The sequence below is a fragment of the Mus caroli genome, unplaced genomic scaffold (genome assembly GCF_978045245.1).
Source record: "Mus caroli unplaced genomic scaffold, Mus_caroli_1 scaffold_15, whole genome shotgun sequence".
Taxonomy (NCBI): Eukaryota; Metazoa; Chordata; class Mammalia; order Rodentia; family Muridae; genus Mus; species Mus caroli.
Window position 1 is genome coordinate 26491250 of NW_028227270.1, and position 23385 is coordinate 26514634.

At 45.3% G+C, this 23385-nt stretch overlaps 1 protein-coding gene across 1 annotated transcript; it reads right to left on the reverse strand.

Annotated features, from left to right (window-relative positions):
• Positions 1–13392: 13392 nt before the first annotated feature.
• Otp (orthopedia homeobox) lies at positions 13393–21205 on the reverse strand. Its single transcript, XM_021181097.3, has 3 exons — positions 21169–21205; positions 19483–19892; positions 13393–13923 (listed from the first exon to the last, which is right to left on the reverse strand). Exons 1-3 carry the CDS (start codon positions 21203–21205, stop codon positions 13393–13395), a joined length of 978 nt encoding a protein of 325 aa, XP_021036756.1.
• Positions 21206–23385: the final 2180 nt, after the last annotated feature.

A 23385-nucleotide genomic window follows, 5' to 3' on the forward strand; every position in this document is an offset into this window, starting at 1 on the left:
CTTTGATGACCAGTTCACTCTAAAGTCTGTGTGAGTAGCCAGCACCAGTGCAGTAGATTTCCAGTCATCTTCCTACCTTGCACACCTACCTAACATGTTGCAGAATTTACAAAATAGAAGTCCAACCTCACCTGAAAATATTTCACCTTACATAAACTTGCTTCAATGACTCATGTAATAAGATAAGCAGCCTATACCAATGTGGTTTTTACAGGCCTCGGGAGATGGCTCACTTGGTGAAGTTCCTGCCACCCAAACCTGAGGACCTGACCTCAGATCTCTAGCATCTACATACAAAGCGACACCGTGCCTGTGACTCTGGCCCTGAGGAGGCAGAGACAGAGGTCCCTGGAGCTTGATGGCCAGCTAGGCTTGTCTAATCAGTGAGCTCCAGATTCAAATAAGGTGACGTGGTAGACACATGAAATCCATGTGTGTGTGCAAGCACTGTGCACACACAGGCACATTCTTTTTTATGTTCACGTCGCAAAGGCTGCTTGATCCATCATTTTCTAACCAAGTGTCAGTCAATATTACAGTTTTTCATATCACCCAATATCATTTATTCAACAAATTACTTCTTACCACTTAGCATCTCATGCCATGTACTCAGGCACTCACCCACAAACTAAGATGAGTCCTGGACCTGATTCTCCTCAAACTCAGACTTCATGGCTTCTTTATGATCCAGGGCAGACTCTCCTGTGATGCCCCTCCTCAGAGTCCCCCCTTTTCTCTCTTTGCCTGATCCCAGTTTCCTGATTGGTGCTTGAGTACCAGCTTCTGCTTCTCCCCAGCTCTGGAGACAGCTCTAGGTGTCTGTGGTGCAGCAGAAATTTGAGGCCTACAGGATAAGGACTGTATGTCTCAGCAGAACAATGGGAATACTATCAGAGGGGGAGGAAGAAAGTTCTAAGGGACGTATTGGAAATGGACTCTGGGCTCCCATGTAGAGGAATAGAGAAATGGATAAGAGGCTGGAATTTGTTGTTTTGATCACAAGTGATGGGAAAGGGGACTATGGGAAAGAGATAGAAGTAACTCCAGAACCCTGAGAGTTTACGAGTCTGTGTGTGTATTTAGAAGCTTTGAGGCAAGAAAATGTAGGAGACCTTGTAAGTAAGGTCTTAGAGCTTGTGGTGGTTTGAATATGCTTGGCACTATTAGGAGGTATGATCTTGTTGGAGTAGGTGTGGCCTTGTTAGAGGAAGTGTGTCACTGTGGGGGTGGGCAATAAAACCCTCCTCCTAACTCCATGGGAGCCAGTCTTCTCCTAGCAGCCTTCAAATGAAGATGTAGAACTCTCAGCTCCTCCTACAACCATACTGCCTGAATGCTGCCATGCTCCCACCTTGATGATAATGGACTGAACCTCTGACCTGGAAGCCAGCCCCAATTAAATGTTGTCCTTCTAAGAGTTGCCTTGGTCCTGGTGTCTATTCACAGCAGTAAAAAACCCTACCAAAGACAGTATTCTACACAAGGTCTACTTAAAGATGAGGCACCAGGAAAGGAGAAAATTACACCCCAAACCTTTTTATTCTGTTGTGGAATATGTTTGTAAAACAAAGGGTATGTTTAAATTACAATTTAAACAATAAAACACCCAAGTTTCCACCTCCCACATAGAGAGTATTTCTCTCCATTTTTTCTCCAACTCCTTGAGATTCTTCAATTCAGTGGATGCATCTCACGTACGCATCGTTTTCTCCTACTGCAGAATGCCTGAGTGCACTTAACCTCAATACGCTTGCAAGGTTTTTTTTTAGATTGATTAAAATAAAAGCATTCTTTCTTTCTACACTAATATTAAAGTTTAAAATTATAGGTCACTTTATTGTTATAAATTCAGTCAAAATGTATATGATCCAAATAATTTGCTGTTTTTAAAAAAGGGAAAGAATTTGAAAGATATGGTCCTATGACCCCACAAATACTGAAGGAGGAAAGAAAGCCAGCTGAACTATTAACCTCATGCACAAAGAAGAAGAGGTTTGGAAGCGTTGCTTCCTGACCAGTAAACATGTGTTTGCCCCCAACAACCAGGCTGCCCATGCTGTTCAAGCAACCATTAAGTCTTGCACTCTTTCCATCCTCTTATGTGACCTCAAACACCTGCCATTGCCTTGGTAACTCAGTAGATATGTCAGCACCACCCTACTCTGCTTCTAAGTGTTTGCCAGCTGCCAAGCTAACTTTCCACAAGAAATTGAGTGGAATCCACCTAAGCAAAAATGAGTGCTGTGTGAAGACATGTCCAGGTTGTTCTTTCACACCAATTTCTCCCTTTAGACGAAGACTGTGGAATAGCCATACTCACCAGGTGATGCACAAACCCAAGGCTGTTGGTGATTTCTGCATCTCCCGAGAAAAGTTACACTCCTACATTTTTCCACCATAGCTGCCAAACACAGAACACAGTTCCTCTGTACTTCTACCTCCCTCTCTGGATCCTGCTACAAGGAGGCTGGGATGTTGTCAGAGACACAGCTTTTCAGCAGAGCATTGATGTTATATGCTTGCCTTTCTAACCTCTTGCCAACACACTGACATGACTCAGAATCAATCCCTATTCCTAGAGTAAAGGACAAAAAAGAAAATTAAATAACACCAGCCCAGACGCAGAACAACAAGCATTTTAACTCATCTTGCCTTATATTAATCAGCAGCACAGAGTACTGTCTTGTTAGAAATGACTGGGCCAGGATCACACGGTCACTAATGGTCAACCAAGGACTACAGTTACATTTGGCAAAGCATGCTACAATTCTTCTGAGTCCCCAGCATCTCAAAATAACAACAGGACAGAACTGTTTCTCTACAACTAAACGAAAAGCCCACTTCATGGAGAGGTGTGCTGGCTAGTTTTATGTCAACTTGACACAAGCTAGTCATCTGAGAAGAGGGAACCTTGATTCCATAACATCAGACTGTAGGCGAAAGGATATTTTATTTTATTTTATTCTTCTTCTTTTTCTTCTTCTTTGAGACAGCTTCTCTCTACAGAGCTCTGCCTGTCCTGGGACTTGATATGTAGACTAGGCTGGCCTTGAACCTGCCTCTGCCTCTGGAGTTCTGGGATCAAAGAAGTATACCAGCACATCCCGCCATTGTTTTAAATTAGTGATTAATGTGGGAGGGGCCAGCCCATTGTGGGTAGTACTACCTCTGGTCTAGTGGTCCTCGTGTTATAAGAAAACAGGCTGAGCAAGCCATGGAGAGCAAACCAATAGCAGCACTCTTCCATGGCCTCTGCATCAGCTCCTGCCTTCAGGTTCCCACCCAGTTTGAGTCCTGCCTTGGCTTCCCTCAAGAGACTGTGACTTAGGAAATGTAAGCCAAATAAACCCTTTTCTCCGAGTTGTTTGTGTTTGTGTTGTTTTATCACAGCACTAGTAACCCTAAGACAAGAAGCAATAATCTCTTAACCTGTGCCCAAAGCAAACCCTACCTAAAAGTGATCCTTTGGAGTTCTGCCTAAAAGGAAAATCCTCACCATAGTTTCAAATCTGAAATGTCTCAGAGCTTACAAACAGTTCTCAGAAAAGCTACCAGGCTTAAAATGGAAATGAGACTCTTAAGTCTTCCATCAGGGAAATCTAGAATAGACATTTCCTGGCAAGTGTGTGCTCCTCCCTCTATTGTGGGAAACAATCTAGGCACTGGAGTTTCCAAGAGTGGCATATTAACTCTTCCAACATTCCAGGGCGCCATTTACTAAATTACCTTTTTGAAGATACTACATGGTCCCCCAGTCCTTTGGAAAGGGTAATTAGCCTCCCACAGGTGACTGGTTTATTGGAAGTGAGTACTGTGATCACCACAAGTCATGGATGATCTCTTTGTGTGAAAATGGAAACATGTTACTTGCTGTCAGGAGTGACTTTTTTCACCTTGATTTTCATGCAGTTCAAAGTCATATTCTCTCTATCTGTCTATCTCTCTCTGTCTCTGTCTGTCTGTCTCTGTCTGTCTGTCTGTCTGTCTGTCTGTCTCTGTCTCTCTGTCTGTCTGTCTCTCTCTCTCTCTCTATATATATATATATATATATATATATATATATATAGAGAGAGAGAGAGAGAGAGAGAGAGAGATTGGGCAGGATATATATATATATATATATATATATATATATATATATATATATATATATATATCCTGCCCAGTCTGCTTTCTATTGCTGTGATAAGGACCATGACTCAAAACCAACTTGGAGAGGAAAGAGTTTATTTGGCTTACATGTCCCACTCACAGTTCATTGTTAAAGGAAACAAAGACAGACACCCAAGCAGGAACCTGGAATCAAAAGCTGAAGCAGACAGAGGCCAATAAAGAACATTATAGATGTGCTCCTCATGGCTCTCTCAGTTTCTTTTCTATATAACCCAGGGTCACCTATCCAGGGGTGGCACTGTCCACAGTGGGTTGGGCCCTCCCTCATCAATTATCAATCTAGAAAATGCCCCACGGGCTTACTTACAGAGTGACTTGATGAAGACAGTTTCCCAATGAGGTTGTCTCTTCCTATATGAGTAGCTATGTCAAGTTAACACATACACATACTTACAAATCAGTACTAGCTTAAATATACATGCACAATAAACTATAAAACATTATTAAGATTAGTTCAAAACTGACCCATAATGTCTTGCCCTGATCTACTTTAGAGGCCAGATCTAGTTAAAGTTTCCTTATTTTAGAAGATAGTAGAATATTTAGTGATGATTTACAAAAACAACCAAAACAGACTATATAGATCTAAACATAAGACCCTGAAGAATTCCAGCAAGATGGGCCAGGACGTCCAGTACCTTGCTGTCCTATAAAACTTACCTGCATCAGGAAGCCTTGCTCCGGAAGTCATTCCTCCAAGATGGGCTACTTCTTTAGAGTCCTGCTGCAGTTAAGATTTGTATCACAGAACTGAGTGATCAACACATTAAAAAACTGTCACTAAAAAAGTTAGTTCTAAATATATTTGTCTCATCACCCCAATTCCATGGGCCAATATAAACCCCTCTAGAGCTTGGATGTCATATATTTCTCTTGCACCCTGCCTTTGTGCTTTGTTAATAAGCACAACATTTGTTATTGATTTGTAAGCATAAAGAACCATGTTAGATGAGAAAACTGTGGGTGTTTATCATGAAGAAACTAGGACTGTGCTTAGAGATGAGCTCTGCTCACAGAACACCCTGAAGGGACACTAGCCCACATGAGCATGCGGCTCTGGCAGACCTTGTCCTTCTTCCCCATTCCCTCTGACTTGCTAAAATCTGTTAGATTACATTTCTGAAGCTAACCCCTAAGGTTTAGTCCCTTATTTGACCGCTTCCTCCTCCTGAAGTTGACTATCTAGTTCCAGCTATCAAAGTATTAGAGTCCAGCAATCAAAGCCCCCTTTGGCTCACCTAACTAATATGCTCAATTAAAATTAAACTCCTCATCCTAACATGGGGTTTCTCATTTTACCTTTATTAACAACAATTTGACTATGGCCCATGTCTTGTCTCCTCTCTATCCAGAGGTAGTTCTTTGTCCCCACCCTCACCCCACCACCACCCCAGGGACAAATACCTCTTACTATCTCTCTCTCTCTCTCTCTCTCTCTCTCTCTCTCTCTCTCTCTCTCTCTCGCCCCTTTCCTCCGTTCTTCTTTGTTCTCCCCACACAACACTTAACCCTGCCCTCTGTCCCTCTGGGGCAAATAAGTCTCTTTTGTCCTAAGAACTTGGTCTTGGGGTGTCTTAAGCCAACTTTGAGGTGCCCTACATTTGCTTGGTTCCTACAATCAGGAGAATCAATAAAAGTTGTCCTGGCTAAACTGCCAAAGTTTCTGGGCCAAAACATTAAGGCTAATTCACAACTTTCTGGCTTCCTCTCAGTTCGCAGCCAGAAGCACAGCCTTCTTGGCTCCCCAAATCCAAACAGCTTACACCACTGTCTCAGTGATGGAAGAGTTTGTCACTGTGTGGTCACAACCCCTGCTCATCTCCTGCACAATCTAAGACACCCATTTCCCCCAACCCTGCCTACAAGGAGAAAACTCCAGGCTTTTCATCACTCCTCATCTCCATTTCTGACAAAGCATCCGAGAGCGCCCAGCCAGGGTCTCAGGTTTTAACCGTATATGGACACAATCACAGCTTCTAGCTCATACATAGGTCATCACGTCATGCCCAAGATCCAACCCCTGACCCCTACTTTAGCCTGGACTTGTGACTTCACTGACTGATTGCCACTTGTGAGATCGGTGAACTCACCCAAGAGCTGCCTTCTAGTAAATCTGCCTTTATCCACTTTTAATCTGGTCTAATCTGGCCTATATGTGTATAACAGAGGGAGAGAAAATGCCCCATCAATCACATCAGAATTTATGAGGGCAAGAAAGAGCTATTGGTATGCGGAGCCTTAGACATAAAGTCTATCTGATAATCTACCACAGCTACAAAGTGAAATGCTGACTTACAAAAGTATTAACAAGTCTCAAGATATTCATTTCATTATTAAGAGATTTGATAGTCCTTAATAAGGGATAAGGCTCCAAATAAGGCTCCAAAGGCAGGCTAGGCCTAATAAAAGAACTTCCCTACAGCCGGCCAAAAATAGACATCTACCGTGTACTCTACCTGAGTCTACAAGAACACTTGCTGTGGGCAAGGAATCAGAACCAGATGATTTTAAAGACCCATTCAGGTTAGGCATGTGATGCACACCTTTAATCCCAGCAGAGGAGGCCGATCTCAGTGAGCTTGTGGCCAGCCTGGTCTACAGGATGAGTTCGAGGACAACCAAAGATGTTCCACAGAGAAACTCTGTCTCAAAAAAACAAAACAAACACACAAACAAACAAAAGAGATTCATTCGAACACTAAGGTTTAATATGTATGATTGACAATGTCTTTAGTTAACACAAGGAGAAAAAGGAGAAATGGCTTATTCTGAGTTGTAACTATTTAATGTCATACAGATCCAATGTCAAGAGACACCCCCACACACAGCCCCACAGCCCAGCAGTGGTGGCACACGCCTTTAATCCAGCACTCGGGAGGCAGAGGCAGGCAAATTTCTGAGTTGGAGGCCAGCCTGGTCTACAGAGTGAGTTCCAGGACAGCCAGGGCTATACAGAGAAACCCTGTCTCGAAAAATAAAAAAAAAAGACCTCCCACCCCCCAATAAAGTCCTTCAAGGACTGATAAGAAGCACCTACCTGTCTGAAACACTGAAGAATACAGGACCACCCTCTATGCACAGTCCAGCCTTCCCTTCTCCGTCTACAGTACCTTAAAGTATGGAGCAATAGTGAAAGTTTCTTGCCATATCAGCCCAGAGCCCTTGTCACAAGGTAACAAGTTCATTGATAAAGACTTTGTACACAGTAAAAAGGCTTCTGTGTGGCACATTGTAACTATCTTGAATTAGCCTTGGAAGGATGCCCTTCATAAGGAATTGGTGCTTCTGGATGCTTGAAACTTTTATTTTATGCAGCTATCATGTATATTATGCTTAATTTACAAGGGTGAATTATTAAACTTCAAATTTAAGTAATTTCCTTCCCTGAAAATATGCTAAGAGGGATGTCCTCATGTCACAAGCTGAATAATCCGAAGTCGAGACTTGGGGAACCATTGCTGCCACTTAACCATGTGACCTTTGGCAGAACACTTAACCAAGTCTCAGTTCCTCGTTTACAGAGTCAGGAATATGCTTTATATGTGTGCCATGATAAGTGAGATCATGTGCTCTGTAAGTCAGACATGGATTCAGATGTAAGAGACTGAAGAAGATAGTGAAATAAACACCCTCTGAAAATAGGATTTCTAAAATAAATACAGAATACATGAAATTTTTTTTAAAAAAGTAATCACAGAACTCAGCATGTTGAGGCAAAAATGTTTCACGTTCGAAGCCACTGGGGCTCTCTCACGAATTTTGTCTAATTAATTAAACAATAGTTTTTTTTAAGTCAGTTCAGTCTCACTGACCAGAATTTTATTACAAAAATCTAGAAATAACTTAATTCTAGTATATATGTTGTGTTTTTTTCAGTTTCATAGTGTTTTTATTTTAATTTCCTAAGAATGATAATCTTTTGAGTATTAAGGGTTTCTACAGTTTTTAGTCTGACCTTGAGTTTATCTTAAATGGATTCAGTGAGTACTGTGAACAAAAGCATAGAATGCCCTATGACATTTCAATGAAAGATATAAAGGATATATATTGCATTTGTCATGCAGGTTAATTACATATTTCCTGGTACTTAGGAGTTATTTCAGAACAGAACTACTTAGATTGTGACAGCGAGAGCCACGGCAACAAGTGTGATGCAGATCCAGTATGGCCTTAGAGATGGAAACTGGGATGTGGGGGGTACTGAATCATGAGATTAGGAGATGCAACTTAGCTACACAAACAACTGGTTGTGCCTGCTTAAAGACTGTGACATCATCAGAATTGGAAAAAGATCCTCTGTGGAACTCAGACTTGAATTTTCTTGGCGTCATCATATGGGAAATCTCATCAACCCCCACCTTATTTTGATAGTGCATAATTGGGGGTGGGGACACCAAAGGCAGTGTTCTGCTTCCCTCTGCTAAAGAGGCTCGAGAGCTCTGTACTGATGAGAGCCGAAAGCCAGGCAGGGGTGCCCCCCTTTGTTGCTGCTTTTGTTTTTAAAAATGAAGCCTAATTTCTGTATTGGATATGATGATGGGCTTACAGCTATTAGCCATCATATTAATAATTTAGAAAATGCATGCCCGACCACTTGTGTTCTTTCAATTCCCATGAACACAGCTGCAACCCACATTAGAAGCTAGAATGAATGAATATTTTTCAGATGAGATATTTGGGCTGAATTATTAGGGTAGCCTGTACTACAAAATTACTAATAAACATTGCTTCTGGCTCAATTTAGCCTGAACTCAGTGAACCTAGCCAATGGTGACAAATCAAAACTCTGAAAGACCCTATGAATGAGCCTAACTAATCAAGGCGCCCTGTAGGAAGTAGATGCCAGGATTAATGAGCCAGTAGCTTCCCCATGCCATGCTGTTATTTCTTCACATAAATGCCCTCAGATGAGATTATCTTTATGTCTGAGAGGGAGAAAAGGAAGGTTACGTTCTTGCAGCTGACAGGTTAACTCCTGTCATTAGTCGGGTACACAGCTGTGGGATCTGAGCTTTTTCTTTATCCCAAAAATTAAAATACGAGGTCCACCATGCAGATTAAAAACACATTTTCATTTTCAGGGAACAAAGTCATTGAGAGCAACAAATACAAATTGCCCCAAAGTTGGAATTTCATCTCTTTTTCTTCTGCATATCAATATTTACAAGTTCCTTGATATGCCAGAATTGTTCTGCATCCTATTTAACTCTCAGCATCTGACATCATCTTTAGCAGGCTGCATTCCTAGATCATATGTTTCCATCAGCAACAAAAAGTAAATGCACTATCGTTATTACATCATTACTTATATGATACATGGAATACTTAGTGCCAATTTTGAGAAGAAAATTAAGATGCAAGGATAAATATGTATATTAAAATAAAGCAATCATATAGTTATGTCATAATGGGCTTTGACTTTTCTGGCTAGCATATAGTAACAGATGTCAAATAGGCTACTCAGCAAAAACTACAATTCATCAGAGGCTAGACAGATAGCATGCTGTACTCATCTGACTTGCATTCTGATATTTTACACCGCTATTTGATCCTTACTAACTTTAATTAGTTATAACATTAACAAACTGGAGTTAGAGTTGCTTTCAACAATGAGTAAAAATAATATGAAATATTTTTCTGTTGGGTTTTTTTCTCCCCCCAAAAGGTAAAAATCTCCCATGCTTGTAATTAAGATTCCCAGCCTCTGCTTTCATCTTTGTTAAACTGTCAACCTCAACACTCTGGCCAGGTTAGCCTTCCCCTACCCTAATGGCACATATGACTTTAAAATGTTCAGGATTCTCCACACACACACACACAAACCCACCTACTACCATAGTAATGAATAGTACTCCAGAGCCAGGTCAAGGGAAAAACTCTGTATATTTTCATTTTAACGTTGGCAAGTAAGCACTATATTACAAAATGTGTCTCTGAAAACCTCTATCACCTCAGCTGATTTGCAACTTCTCATCAGTGTTCTGAGTTAGCCCTTTAAAAAAAAAATTAAAAATCCTATTTCCCTTGCCTTTGAGAAATACAAATTTTTAAAGATTCTATTTAACATTCTTTATTGCGTTCCTACATCATAAAGTTATGCTTTATAGCAACATAAAAAAGCTGTAAAAATTAGCATCCTTGTAAACAACCTTCCATGCTCACTGGTAAAGCCATCAGCGGTGATTTGTACTGATCTCTTAAATGCAACTTGTTATTATGGTATCCAAAAGGTTTTTTTAAGCATTAGCATAAGACAAGGGAGAACATAAGACGTGATTTTTTTTCTTAAAAATTAGTCTTCATCTCCTGATGCTTTATAACATGAAGGTTGTCCTGAATTTTAAGAAATATTTCAAAAGTATAGAAATGTCCCATTGTTATCCGGTATGGTATGCAAGTGGTCTGAGCCCTCGGGATGCAGAGGCAGGAGAAACACTTCAAGTTTCAGGCCAGCCTGGGCTACATACCCAAGCCCTTTCTCCAATGCAACGAAAGGTTCTATTTTAATATGAAATCCAAAATTACTGTCCTTCTCTCTGAATACATTCATGTTTCTTTGGGAAATGTACGGCTGAAAGACCCTGTAAACTCGCTGACTTGCATCTAGTTAAAATCCCTTATGTATTACGAACAGATGGTTTTCTTTATCATAGAAAATCATCCCTTTCTGCCTTCACCTTTAAGGGGATCCTTTGTGCTCTGGTTGTTGTAGTCCTTAAGGCTCGCATTTAGCCCTGTGGCACCAAACTGTAGTCTAGGATAAGGATGCTTTTAGGGTCCCGCAACCAAATGAGAAACCCTCCCGTGGGAAGCGGGGTGCCCTCTCAATGCCTATGAGGACCGTTAGATTTCAGACTGAGCTGGTTGGTTTTCCGAAGCGAGCCTGTGCTAGCGATCTGCCTCGCAGTCTAAGCCGGCGACCTTCCCCGGCCGGCTGGGGCAGAGACAGCAATTTCCACCGCGCCTTGCGGGGACGCGGGGAGCACGTGGCGCCGCTGGCTTCGAGGTCAGCTGGCACCTCGAAGCGTGGACTCCGGAGAGGACACCGGAGCCGGCCAGCGGGGGGCAGCCGGAGGAGCAGCCAGGCGTCTCGAGGGGGACCACAGCCACCTCCCTGGATCCCGCCTCTCTCTGCCTCCGCCAGGGCTGCACGGAGCGCAGGGAGCCCGCGGCCCGCGGCCGCCTTAGCCACAATGCCCTCGGGGCGCTGCGCCCACGCGCGGCGGAGCAGCGCGGCCTAGGCCGGGCTCGCGGCACGCAAGGCCGAGGCTGTAACCGCGGCCTCCTCTGGCCACGGCCCTCGCCTCACGCGCGCGTGCAGGCAGCGGGGGGCGCCCTCCGCGCCACCGTTGACGAACGAACCAGAGAGGCGTCTCACCGCTCCACCCTGGTGCCCTCCTGCCCTGCCCCAGAGCCCAGCGCTAGGCCCGAAGCCTCGCGAGAGCCCGAGCTCGCGTGGAAAGCTCGCGCCCCGGCCTTCACGCCTCGCAGGCCTTGCAGGCCTGGCCCTGTCTGCTGCACAGCAGTCAGCCTCGCTGTGGTGGCCTCCAGGTGCTGCCCAGAAAGTAATTCCAAGTCTTCCAAGGGCGAAGAGCCCAGGCACCCCAACCACCACCTCCCCAGCTGAGCCTAGCCCTCTCCCCGCCCTTCTGAGACCCCCCACTTCCTGCCAATCCACATTACACCAAAACCCACCATCCTCTGTATCACATACGGAAAATGATTTTATTTTATCCATTTACATTTAACTTGATATAAACTTGTCCGGAAAAGTCAAATAATATGCTTTATATTAGCTCAAACATTTATTAAGAAAACCAAAGTCCATAAATAAGCACAGACAATAAGTTAAAACATATCACAAATTGACCAGTATGTAACAAGAATGCTTTATCTACACAAAACATCCTATTTCACATGTTTGTTCATTCTTAGAAAGCGCTTCTGTTCTCTGGGTTTGGATTTGACCAGCACATGCAGAAAGAGCTGATTGTGTTTCTCTGTACAAAGTTGCAGGGTTGTAGATGTCCGCCTGCACCCACCGGTGGCCGGCAGGAGGCCAAGGGGGCACGAAGGACGCGATAGGACGACCACAAAACAACCAAGGGCACAGAGCAGCGAGAAGAGAAGAAAAGAACGAAAAAGGAAGCAAACGAACGCCAGTCTTGAAGGATCTAGAAAAGAGATGTGGCTTTTCGCTTTTACAAAAAGGAAAAAAAAAAAAAAAAAAGATTCCTTACACGTGTGTTTTGTTCTTCCTAGAAAGGCCTATCAAAATGGGAAAGACCACCTCTTTATCACATAAGTGCCTAAGTCCGCTCCAGCCACCCAATCCGCTGCCATGTTCCTCCTGAGACGCCTTCCCTTCTACCCCCTCACAGCTGAGCTTAAGAAAAGAAAAACCGAGATATAACAACGAAAGCGGTCTTTTGCAAGCCAATCGAGGGTTGCATGGACAGTGACTGGATAGACAGGGTAGGGTGGTGGTCCGGGAAAGAAAGAAAGGAGGTCGGAGAAAGAATACGGGGCTAAATCAAATGACATCAGTTGGGCCCTCAGATGAGGCGGTTGGTAGCAATGCTTGTCCACCTTTAAGACAAAAATCCCTAACATTGTGCTGTACCTTGAACACGTCCATGTGTGACCAAGATGCACTGTGTGTGTTTGCGCGCGCGCGTGTAGTGTCTGAGCGTGAGCTATGGTGCGAGTGTGTGTGTGTGTGTGTGTGTGTGTGTGTGTGTGTGTGTGTGTGTGTGTGTGTTTCTGCCCACAAACCAGTCCATTGGTGTCTGATTTCAGATCCTGAGTCGACTCCCTGGTAAGTAAAATGGCGGGAAGGATGCTTTCTGCCGGGCGCGGGAGCAGGGACGTGAGGCTCGGGGAGAGACTGAGCCCAAAGGGAGACGCGGGCGAGGCGGGGGGTCGTGGGGGTTGGGGAGGGTGGTGACCGAAGTGTGGCCGGGGTGGCTGCCAGGCAGAGGCCGGGAGGAGGGCACGAGCACGACCTGGGCGAGCGGGGGGCCGAGGCGGCGGGCAGCACGGGGCTCGGGGAGCCGGGCTCGGGAGGGAACTCGGGAGGCGACCTCGCCGGGGCTCGGGGAGGACGGGGGACACCGGGGAGGGGGAGGGGCTGGGAGCCCGGCGCGCGCGGCCGGGGGTCTGGGGGAGGGGACAGGGGCGGGGGCGGCGCCCGGGCGCAGCGGGCGGCGCGCGGCGGCATTAGGTGAAGCTCATGGAGACTGTGTGCTCGAGCGCCTTGCGGCGCAGGGAGGCGATGCTCGTGCCCCGCCACACATCGCTGCTGTCCGGAGAGCTGCAGAGCTGGGGCGAGCCGGAGACGTTGCTGGGGCCGGGGAGGGAGGCGGGCACCATGCCGGGGAAGGCGGGCTGGTAGAGGTGCGACTGCAGCCCCGCGCCGTTGGAGCCCGCCAGGCTGTTGGACAAGCCCATGGAGTTGGGCGGTGGCCCGGCCGCCAGGCTGCACTGGGACAGCGACTGCGCCATGGCCTGCTGGCGACCGAGCGCGGGCGGCAGCGGCAGCTGGGACACGCCAGGCATGGCGGCCGCCGCCCAGCGGGTGTCGTTGGCGTGGAAAGAGCACAGGCTGTCGCCCATGGCGGCGGCCGCGGCGGCGGCGGCCGACGGGAACTGGGGCAGCCCCGGCGTGGGCAGCAGCGTGCCGGGCGCGCGGAACACGTTGGTGGTCTTCTTGCGCTTCTTCCACTTGGCGCGGCGATTCTGGAACCAGACCTGCAGCGGGCGGGGTGAGGGGAAGAGAGACAAGACTCCACGAGGTTAGAGAGCCGGGTCGGAGCTAGAGGTCCCCAAGCCCTGCTTCACACCGTCACCCAGTCCCAGGCTGAAATGATGCTCCGGGCTCGACACGCCCCCCACCCCCACGCCCCGGCGCGAGCTCGAGGCTCTCCGCCGCCGCGGAGCCACGCACGTCCCCTTAGCCACCACCGAGCGCAGACTCCGGGCGCTCTCGTGTCGCGGTGCCCTCTGGCGCGGAACGCACCGAGCAAACAGCACCGCATAGACCACCGTGTGCAGCGTTCACCGCCCTGTGCACTCTGGCATAGTCTGTGCAGTGCACAGAGGTAGTAGTGGTCGTCAAGCAGGCATGTGTCAAGGCTCGACCCACAGGTGTACAAATGAAGACAAACATGAGTACCCATGTGGCTTAATAGCATGTCTCATAGCACTGATGGGGTATAGAATTTTCAGAAACACTGGAAATTTGGGGATTGATGAAAGGCCACGAATGACATAAACAGTTTCAAAATCGAAAGACAAAGGAAGCCCCTAACATCACGGTTGACAGAGCAGAGAGGTTAATATAGTGACCCGTGTGGCAAAGTGAGCCACTGAGCTGCGGTGTTATTTGGTTGCCACCTTGATTTCTGATTTCTCCCTCAGTGCTTGGAGCAATTGCCACAATGCTCCTCCCCATCTCTCTCCCAAAAAAACGCTCTGAGGGCGCCTTTCTCTGCGCCAAGCCATTCGGGTGTGCTGGAACTCTCTGACTGAACCCCAGGGCCTTATGCCTTCCAGTACCTTATTTCAGATTCGTGGTAACATGTCCTCTGATACCTGTAAGCTGAACATACCCCAACACACCTCTCGTTTTATAAACTAAAGCAAATTTCCTAAACAATGCGAAGGAAAGGAGGTCAGCTTTAAGAGTCACACTGGTCAGGATGCAAATCTAAATTTGCTGGGATAATGGACTGGGTTTTTTTTTTTTTTCAGGGAGAACTGTCTATTAAAATATACATCAAACAAGCCCTCCTGGCTTTTGTTTCCTGATTATGGCCCAGGAATTTCAGAACTTACCAGGCAAGTGTGCCTACAAATGTCAAAATCACTGTCACTGAGCGAAATTTCCTCTTAGTGGTACTAGACAACCAACCTATCCAACCTTGATAATTTCTCCTCTCCATCTATTTGCATTTTATCTTTAAGGGGCTGGGGCTTCCTCAGTGAGTTTAGTTTGCAGACTTTTCTTTCAAAATCTAGTCAACGGGATGACTACTGAAACGAAATATAAAATGGTGCCGGGCACAGATCAGTTGTTGACTAGTTTCCTCTTAGAATTTGGCCAACACACACCTGCTTTCCAAATTTTGCCCCCCCCCCCAACGTGATTTATCTGGTAATCCAATCTATGTAGTAGATGATTTGCAAGCTGAAGTGTCAAGGATATGGATATACCTGCCTTCATTCTTGGTAAACCAAGAATTTATAGCGGTGCAAGCAAGCATACACTTTGCTTACCGGTGTGAATAGCTTTGCAGTCTACAATCCTCTCTGAGTCTGCCCTTGTCTTCCTATCTTACCTAGGGCTTCCTTCAGCACTTTATCTTTCTTTAGTTTGTACACCATTTCCCACATTGCTGCTTAACCCTATATTGATGCTGGGTAAGCTTGCCCTTAGCGGAAGCTCTAGAGCTGTGGCTAATGAGGCTTCAGGGCCCAATGGTGATGATTGCAGCTGGATGGAGCTGTTAGCAGCCTTTGGCCTTGGGTGGACAGTGAGGAGACCTAAGGTCCCAAAGACCCTTTGCAGCACCTAGCTGACACTAGTTTGGGAAGTTGGGCAAGAGAACACCCTTGACTGAAACTTGTCTGTGTCCAAAACTTGCAGCCTCCTAGGACCATTTTGAAAGGGAGAGTCAGGACCAATTCCTACCACTCCCCAGAGCGAGTGAATCCTACATGGTCAGTGTTTTGGAGATGGTAAATTGGACAAAGGCTTGGAGAAAGAAGCAACAGAAAAAAGAAAAAAAAAACCAATGTCACACTGCTCAGCAGAGTTTCAAGAGCAAACAGTGCTGCGGAATCCAGAAAGAACCACTGTTAAAGAACAAAATATTAGAGGAATAATCGAAAAATCATGCTCAATTATGTTTGAGGGTTAGTAGTCAAATGATGGCTACAAAATTTTTAATGTTTCATGGTTTACTGAGATTCAAGGGGGAAAAATCTGCATGGAATCCGAGCACCTCAATTCCAAGCTAGGATGCATATGTTTTTAAAATGTGAATGTTTCCACTTGGAAACTAGAGCATGTCGGGTTAAAATGCAGACAAAACCTAAGGGAGAGTTTTGGAATGCACTGATGACAACTCCAGGAAATACATTAACCACAGCCGAAGACCCAACTTTGCACTCAGTTTGAAATGCAGCTCTCCTCAGAAAAATGCTTAATACAACAGTGAGAATCTAATGGAGGTTGGAATCTAAAAATCCACTTTCATGATATCTGCTGTTACAGTAATATAGACATACTGTAAATGTATTTTAAAATATATAGCCCGTTTAATTCCCCAGCTATAAATGGCTCAGGAATAGAAAAAGAGGGGGAGAAAGAAAGAATGCCCCCCCCACACACACACTTGAAGCAAATGCTTTATGAAGACCTCATTGGAATCCAGCAAATGATTAATGTGTAGATATGGGAGGAAATCTGGGGAGCTGTATTAAAGCCTAGATCTCAGGTTCATTTCGATCAGCCAGCCGTGAACTCTGGGCCGAATTCATTACACTTTAATAGTGCTGGGAGAGGAAGAAAATGCAATTTCTCATTCCATTAGAAAACTCGAAAATACTCTCAGCTTGTCCCCCTATTAAGATGTGGCAGGTGACAGGGCCATTCTAGGGGACACGGTCAATGGAATTACAGCACATTATTTTTGTTCATATAAAATATTGAAAGGCAAGCCTGACTGTGCAGAAGTTATTTCACTGATTTGGTTTTTATGTAAATAAAATATTGAAAGTTAATTAATCCGTGCTAGAGACTAATGATTATGCTTATTATATTGCATTTGATCGCGTAATTTGCATGATTCTCGCATTGCTGCTTAATAAGCCATTCCAGGTTATAAATAATTCTGAAATTGGTTTCTAATAATGGCATGCTATAAAAGGAATGGTTTTATTACACTAGCCAGAAAAGGGGAACAGTACCATACAGGAAGTGGCCTCCATGTGAAGAGAGGTGCTTTCGTAAACACTTCAAAATGTGATATAGTCCAGATAAAGGCAAAAAAATAAATATACTGGATAATTCAGTCTAAAATTAAAAAGTATCTTTGAAAACTTGCAAGCGCAATAAGTTAAATGTTTAGATCATTTTTAATCAGTGCAGTGGCCCACATACTGGAAAGAATGTGTGGCAATCTGTTAACTATAAAGAAAACTATGAAGCGCTCATCATATAAGAATGTAAACCAATTACTATTTAATTTGAATTTGGTCAAGGAGCAATGGTACAGTGAATTGTGAAGTAAATACATTTCCCATAAATTATTTTCGCATTACGTTACATAATGTTAATCATTTTGAAATGTTAATTAAGAAGGTTATGTTGATCTGATTACTTTTTAAACTATGAAACATTATTTTTAAAAAATATTGAAATTGCTGTTCTATTAAATTGTTTTTATCAGTAGACTCAAGCTATTATCTTTGGTTGAACATTATGCTAGAACAATTAGCATACTTTGTCTCTTTCTTCTTGCATATTCTTTTGTGTACTTTGTGAACATAACTACCACACAGTTTATATTTTATTTCATTTATAACTTTTTCTATTAAAAGAATCACTGCCATTAACCTTTGGAAGGCCTAATAAAGTTTAATAGACCTCATTTTCTTTTTTCATAAAATCAGCCATCCAATTATATTTTATTTGTGATTCTAAGTTCTATTTTAATTTGAACTAATTACCAATATGTCTAGGTTAAGATGCAGCACTGCACTCATTTAAACAAAAATTAATAGCAAAGATTTCTCTTGAGAGCAAAAAGTAAATTTGTGAACTTTGATTCTTCGGTGTTGAGCTTACAATCAAGTATTATTGTTGGCATGGACTTGGATTGTGTATTTCCATGACAGTTTGAACCCACACTTAAAAAGTGCAAGGTGAAGATTTAAAGAACATTTATATGCCCGAGCAATGTAATTAGTACTCTTCATATGTGTAATGTCTTTGCCCCAGTGTTTAAGCTTTTCAGAGTTCACTAACAAATACCTAGATTTATATTGAATAAAAATATTAATCGTTGTGAATATTTATCTATTAATTTGACCATTTTAAGTCTCTGGGATATTCATTTCTTTTTAGAACAAAAGTATGTATTCCCGTTTAGATGAACTACAAAATGCCGAATGGAAATAAATCCTGATTTCCTGATGTAAAAGAACTGTAGTTCTTCAAGTTAATTTCCAAAATCAGGTAGCACTGGCTTAACAAATTATTTAACTTAGCACCCAGGATTCTAGAAGGAAAGAGAAAAAAAAAAAAGGTCCAAAGTATAGAGAAAATTTTCAGCACCGTGGATAGCTCTAGGCAAGCGCAAAGCTTCTTTGAGGCGCCTGTCAATGAAATAGTACACGTTGCCAGTCTTTGTAATAGAAAAAAAGAAAGAAAATTGGGGTTTATTAATCTTATATTTTCTCTCCCAATTTTCAAAAGAGATACAGGTGAAATTTTCTAGATTTCATATAATTACAACTTAGAAAGTGGTTGGATAAAAATATGGACACAATAACGAATTCCTCCATTACAATTTAACCTTTCTGGCCTGAAAAGTTCCTTCTTTGGGTCAAATATCCACAACAGACAGTGCTCATTTCCTGATTTCCTCCTTAAGGGAAATCTTAATTATTTTATTAAAATTAAAGACCCAATTTTCATAGGTGGTGTAGTATTTTCGGCCAGTCCCTGCGCGTTAGTAAATCACCCAAGGCAAAAGTCTTTGAAAACAACAAAGCTGAGGGTGTTTTGCCTGTAAGACGAAAGAGGGTGGTATTTAAGAGAATAAAACCACACCTGGAAGTTTGAGTACTCCACCCCGCTTTTTAAAGACACCAACTGCACCGTGGTTCCTCTTCCTTGTTTCCTGTATTATTATGAAATGTCTCCCATTTATCCAAATTCGTAATAGAAACTCATTACCGGGTAATGAAACACTTGTCAATAGAGCTGGAGCAAGGTGCGCGCTGGGCTTAGCTTCTTGGGGAGACAAGAAGGTTCCTATCTTTGGACCCCCGCAGCACCATAACACCGGGCTGCTTTTGAGGAGTTTTGAGATGAGGGATGGGGCTACAATGGAGGAAGTCCATGGGGGGCCTGTGGATCATCCTAGCCAATATTTGGACAGAGTATGGGATCCGCCGACCCAGGAACGTAGAAACAACAAGCGCGCAGCCCGGGATCCCAGCAGAGCACAATGCCTACTCTGTGCTCCAATCCTCCCCTTCCCTCCTTGCCTTCCTCCCCTGAGCCCAAGCCCGCCGTACCTGCACCCGCGACTCGGTCAGCCCGATACGCAGCGCTAGCTCCTCACGCATGAAGATGTCGGGGTAGTGAGTCTTGGCGAAGCTCCTCTCCAATTCGTTGAGCTGTGCTGGGGTGAAGCGTGTCCGGTGGCGCTTCTGTTTCTGTTGGCCCTGCTGTTGGCCGGCTTGGCTAGGGTTGGGGCCGCCCTGGGGCCCCGGCTGCTTGTCTGGGTCTTTGGCGCTCACCGCCAGCGAAGCAGGAGTAGAGCCCACGGTGGTGATGTCCTCGCCTGGCAGCAGAGTGGCTCCTTCGACCGGGTCCGAGTTGGGTGCCAGGTCCCCTGGATGGCCCCCAGGGTCAGAGCCCCCCACACCCAGCCTACACTTCACCGCCTCCCGGTGGCCCAGAAGCTCGGCGGCATCTTTCATACCTGAGGAGGGAAGGGGATCTCGGTCAGTACTGCCCTGGCGAGGTGAGGAGCCGGTGACTTCCCTGAGAGGTTCTGCTTCAGCCCCATCCACCGCTCCCTCTGCGCCTACGCTTGCCCCGAGGCGGAAACTGCCTGGTCCTCAGCCCGGTTTCCCAGGAATTGGACAGCTAGGTTGAAATAACATCTCCTGGCCTCCTCTCCGCAGCCCGCTCTGGTGCTTCACAGCTCTGGCCTTCGTGTCTCCCACAAAAAAAAAAAAAAACTCACTCCCAGGCCTGACAATGAAACACACCCGAATCCTTTCACTGACTGTAACCCTGGTGTCCCAGGAAACCTTGAGAGAATTCTTAGTCGGGTGATGCGGGAGAGAAAGAAATCAAGAGAGAGCCCTTGGAGGCTGCTCCTCCTGAGCAAAGGCGCTAAATGAACTCTGGCCAATTCCCTCTGACTTTCGGAAGATGAATATGTCTCCAAGCCTTCCACCTCTCAAAATAAGCCCAAATCAGCTCCGCCTCCCCCTCAAATCAGAGAAAGTGTTTGGGAAATGGAGTCACATCCATCACTAAAGCTTCCCAAGCCTGAAACCCAGAACTTGGTAACCCAGATAGCTTCAAAGAAATTTAAGTAAACTCTATAGCCATAACAGTGAATCAAACTTTAGAGAATTCAACTTTTCTCTCCCGAGAAATAAACGGCTCGTCCCTCCCCGTCACTGGCAACACCGAGTCCCTTGTAGAAGGCAGGGATGCCCGAGAGGATGAGTTGGGCTTTTCTTCTCAACCAGCGCACTTAGCAAATCCACCTTCATACAGCGGCTTCTCCTTCACAAAGGAGAAGATTTTTTAAAAAAAAGAAAACAAATTTAAGCACACTTAGAGGAGAAGGTGATGATAGAAAGGAAGAAAGGGGAAAAGGGATGAAAGAAATTCCAAATCAAAGCAAACAAGAGTGAAAAAAGAGAGAAACACCTCCAAACAAATTATCGCGGGCTAGAACTCCTTTCAAAAATAATAATATTAATAACGAAGGGGAGAAAGGAAGAAAAAATAAGAAAAACAAAAAGGTGTCAGCATCCCCAACTCCGGTTTGTTTTGGAATCTACATATTCCATAGATTTTTTTTAAAGACGATGTTAAATCAAATTAAACTTTAATACAGCACAATTACTTTTAAAGAAATTAGTCCATTTAGGGCGCATTAAGGTAAAATAAGGAACAAATTGACAATTTCCTGCCCCGGCTTCTCCTGGCTGCCCGGGTGAGAGGCGCTCACTCACCTAGCCTGGCGTCCAGGAGGTCGGCGTGAGACAGCATCGCGCACCGCTCCAGGGCGAAAGCTGTTCCCCCCCAAATTTTAGCGGCTTTAAGTTATTTAAAATAGATATAAGCTATAAGCTATACGATATAGATATATATAGATCACCTAAATGAAAGAAAATTCGGTTTGTGGTTAAAAAGGGGGCTTCTTGCATTATAATGTCCTTTAGAGAGACGGGGAGGTGCTTAACAGATGAATGAACCCGTGAGCAGCTCGGCGAGGGGACCAATCAGGAGGGCAGCCTGCAAATGTCAGCGCCCGGAGAGTCCCCCACTCCGCCCGCCCGCCCGCCTGCGCCTGCCGGGAGGAGGCGGCGGCCGCAGCCCAGGCAGCTTCAGCCTCCAGCAGCCGCTAAAGCAGCAGCGGCCACCTTGGCCTCGCTCTGGGCCTCTGGGCCGAGCCTCGGTCAGTTCTTCCCAGAGATTTTCTCCGGGCACATCTCCCCTTTTCTTGTCCTGCCTTGCTCGCTTCACAGACTCTGCTCCGTGTATCAGAGCTAGGGTGTCCCTGGAACAGGGGCAGTTCAGACACCAAAGCAGGGCATGACCTCTGCATGACCTGAGAGTCGCCACCCCCAGCCCCCACACATCCCACCGCGCCCGCGCACCCGCCGCCCCTTCTCGTGCCAGCTAGGCGACACTGGACCGCGGTAGTCAAAGCCCTAGCTCACCAGGCAGCCAAGCTACCATCTCTAGAACGACCCTAAATTTCTGCCGCTGTTCTGCAGGCCTTTTCTAGAGACCCAGACTCTGGCCTACTGAGCCCCAATCCCAACGCAAGCCTAGAAAATAAAGAGGAAGTTGCCCCCACCCCACCCCGCCAAGGTCCGCTGTCCGCTTTAGGGGAGGGGGAGACTTCATGAAGTGAGCCTTCCTCCAGAACTCCAGAAGCTGCGTTCCAGGGCCACCTGCCCGATGGGCCTACACTCTCACCCAGGTCCCAACCTGCTCTTTCGGTCAAAGTTTCTAAGTTCAGCTAGGCGACCAAAGCCACTTAAGGCAGTAAATAAAGTGAACCGCTCTTTATTTTCCTCTTGGATATGTTAAACTACTTGAACAATTTAAAGTGCTTTTGCACAAGGGAAGCGAACCATTTCTAATGTTCTGATTTTTCAGAGCCAGCCAACAACAAAGTTTAGATTAGTAATATATTTCTAACCAGAGTAATTTTCAAGATCATTAGGCATTTATGTAATTAGTGCCAAATCTATAAGCTTTTATTACGATTATTAGAGTAAAATCAGTATAAATTTGTACTAATTTACTACTGTTTAGACTTGGCTGCCAAGCCCAGAGGTTCTTATTGTAAATGATAACTGAGGAAATTAAGTGCAAAATTCTGTACCGTTTCTGATCTGCTCCCAAACAATCCGTTTCAATTGTATTTGCAGCAGAACATGATGCCCCTTTAAAGTTATTTGACTTGTATTTTTATTTGCAACACAAGAAAAATGCCCTCTACCCAAGGCAAAATGAAAACTGATATTTACTGCTCCCAACTTGATTAACATTGATTTTTAATTCGAGGGTGATGCAATTAAGATTATTCATTTAGTGCAAATAAAGCGTCCACAAAGGGTGGCCCTCTGAAGTCTGTTTTAAATAATACCGAACAAATGGCTTTTTTTGTTCGTCGCCCAATTGACTTACACAAAACATTGAAAATGCTGCCCGAGAGCAGATGCGAGTGTGTGTGTGTGTGTGTGTGTGTGTGTGTGTCCTTTACTCTGCGTGTGACAGGGAAGAGCAAGGAGACAAAGGAGGCAGCGAAGCAACTCTGGAGCAGTTTTGTTTCCTCCTCGTCCTCAGCCCTTTTCAAAGTCCTGCGGTACCCAACCCGGCTGCGCGCGTCTGCACCGGGGCACACTCGCTTGTGAGTGCAGGGTCTGGGCTACGTGGGTGTCGCAGGCGCCGGAGAACGCTCACTCGGCAGCTCGGGACCTGGCGGGGCTGTAGTGGCCGCCGGGCAGCGGATAGCAGCCAGGCCTAGCAGGAGCTGGGCGCCGCGAAGCCCGGGATGCGCTCTAGGAGGAGCCTAGGCGACTCCAGCGCGCCTGGGAGCCTCGGGGGCTTTCGGCCAGCGCCTGGTGTCCTATCCAGAAAGGTTTTTCCTGAAAGGGAAATCCCAAGCCCTAAAGCAAACCGAGCCCCTCTGGTAGCAGCTTGATTTTCTCTAT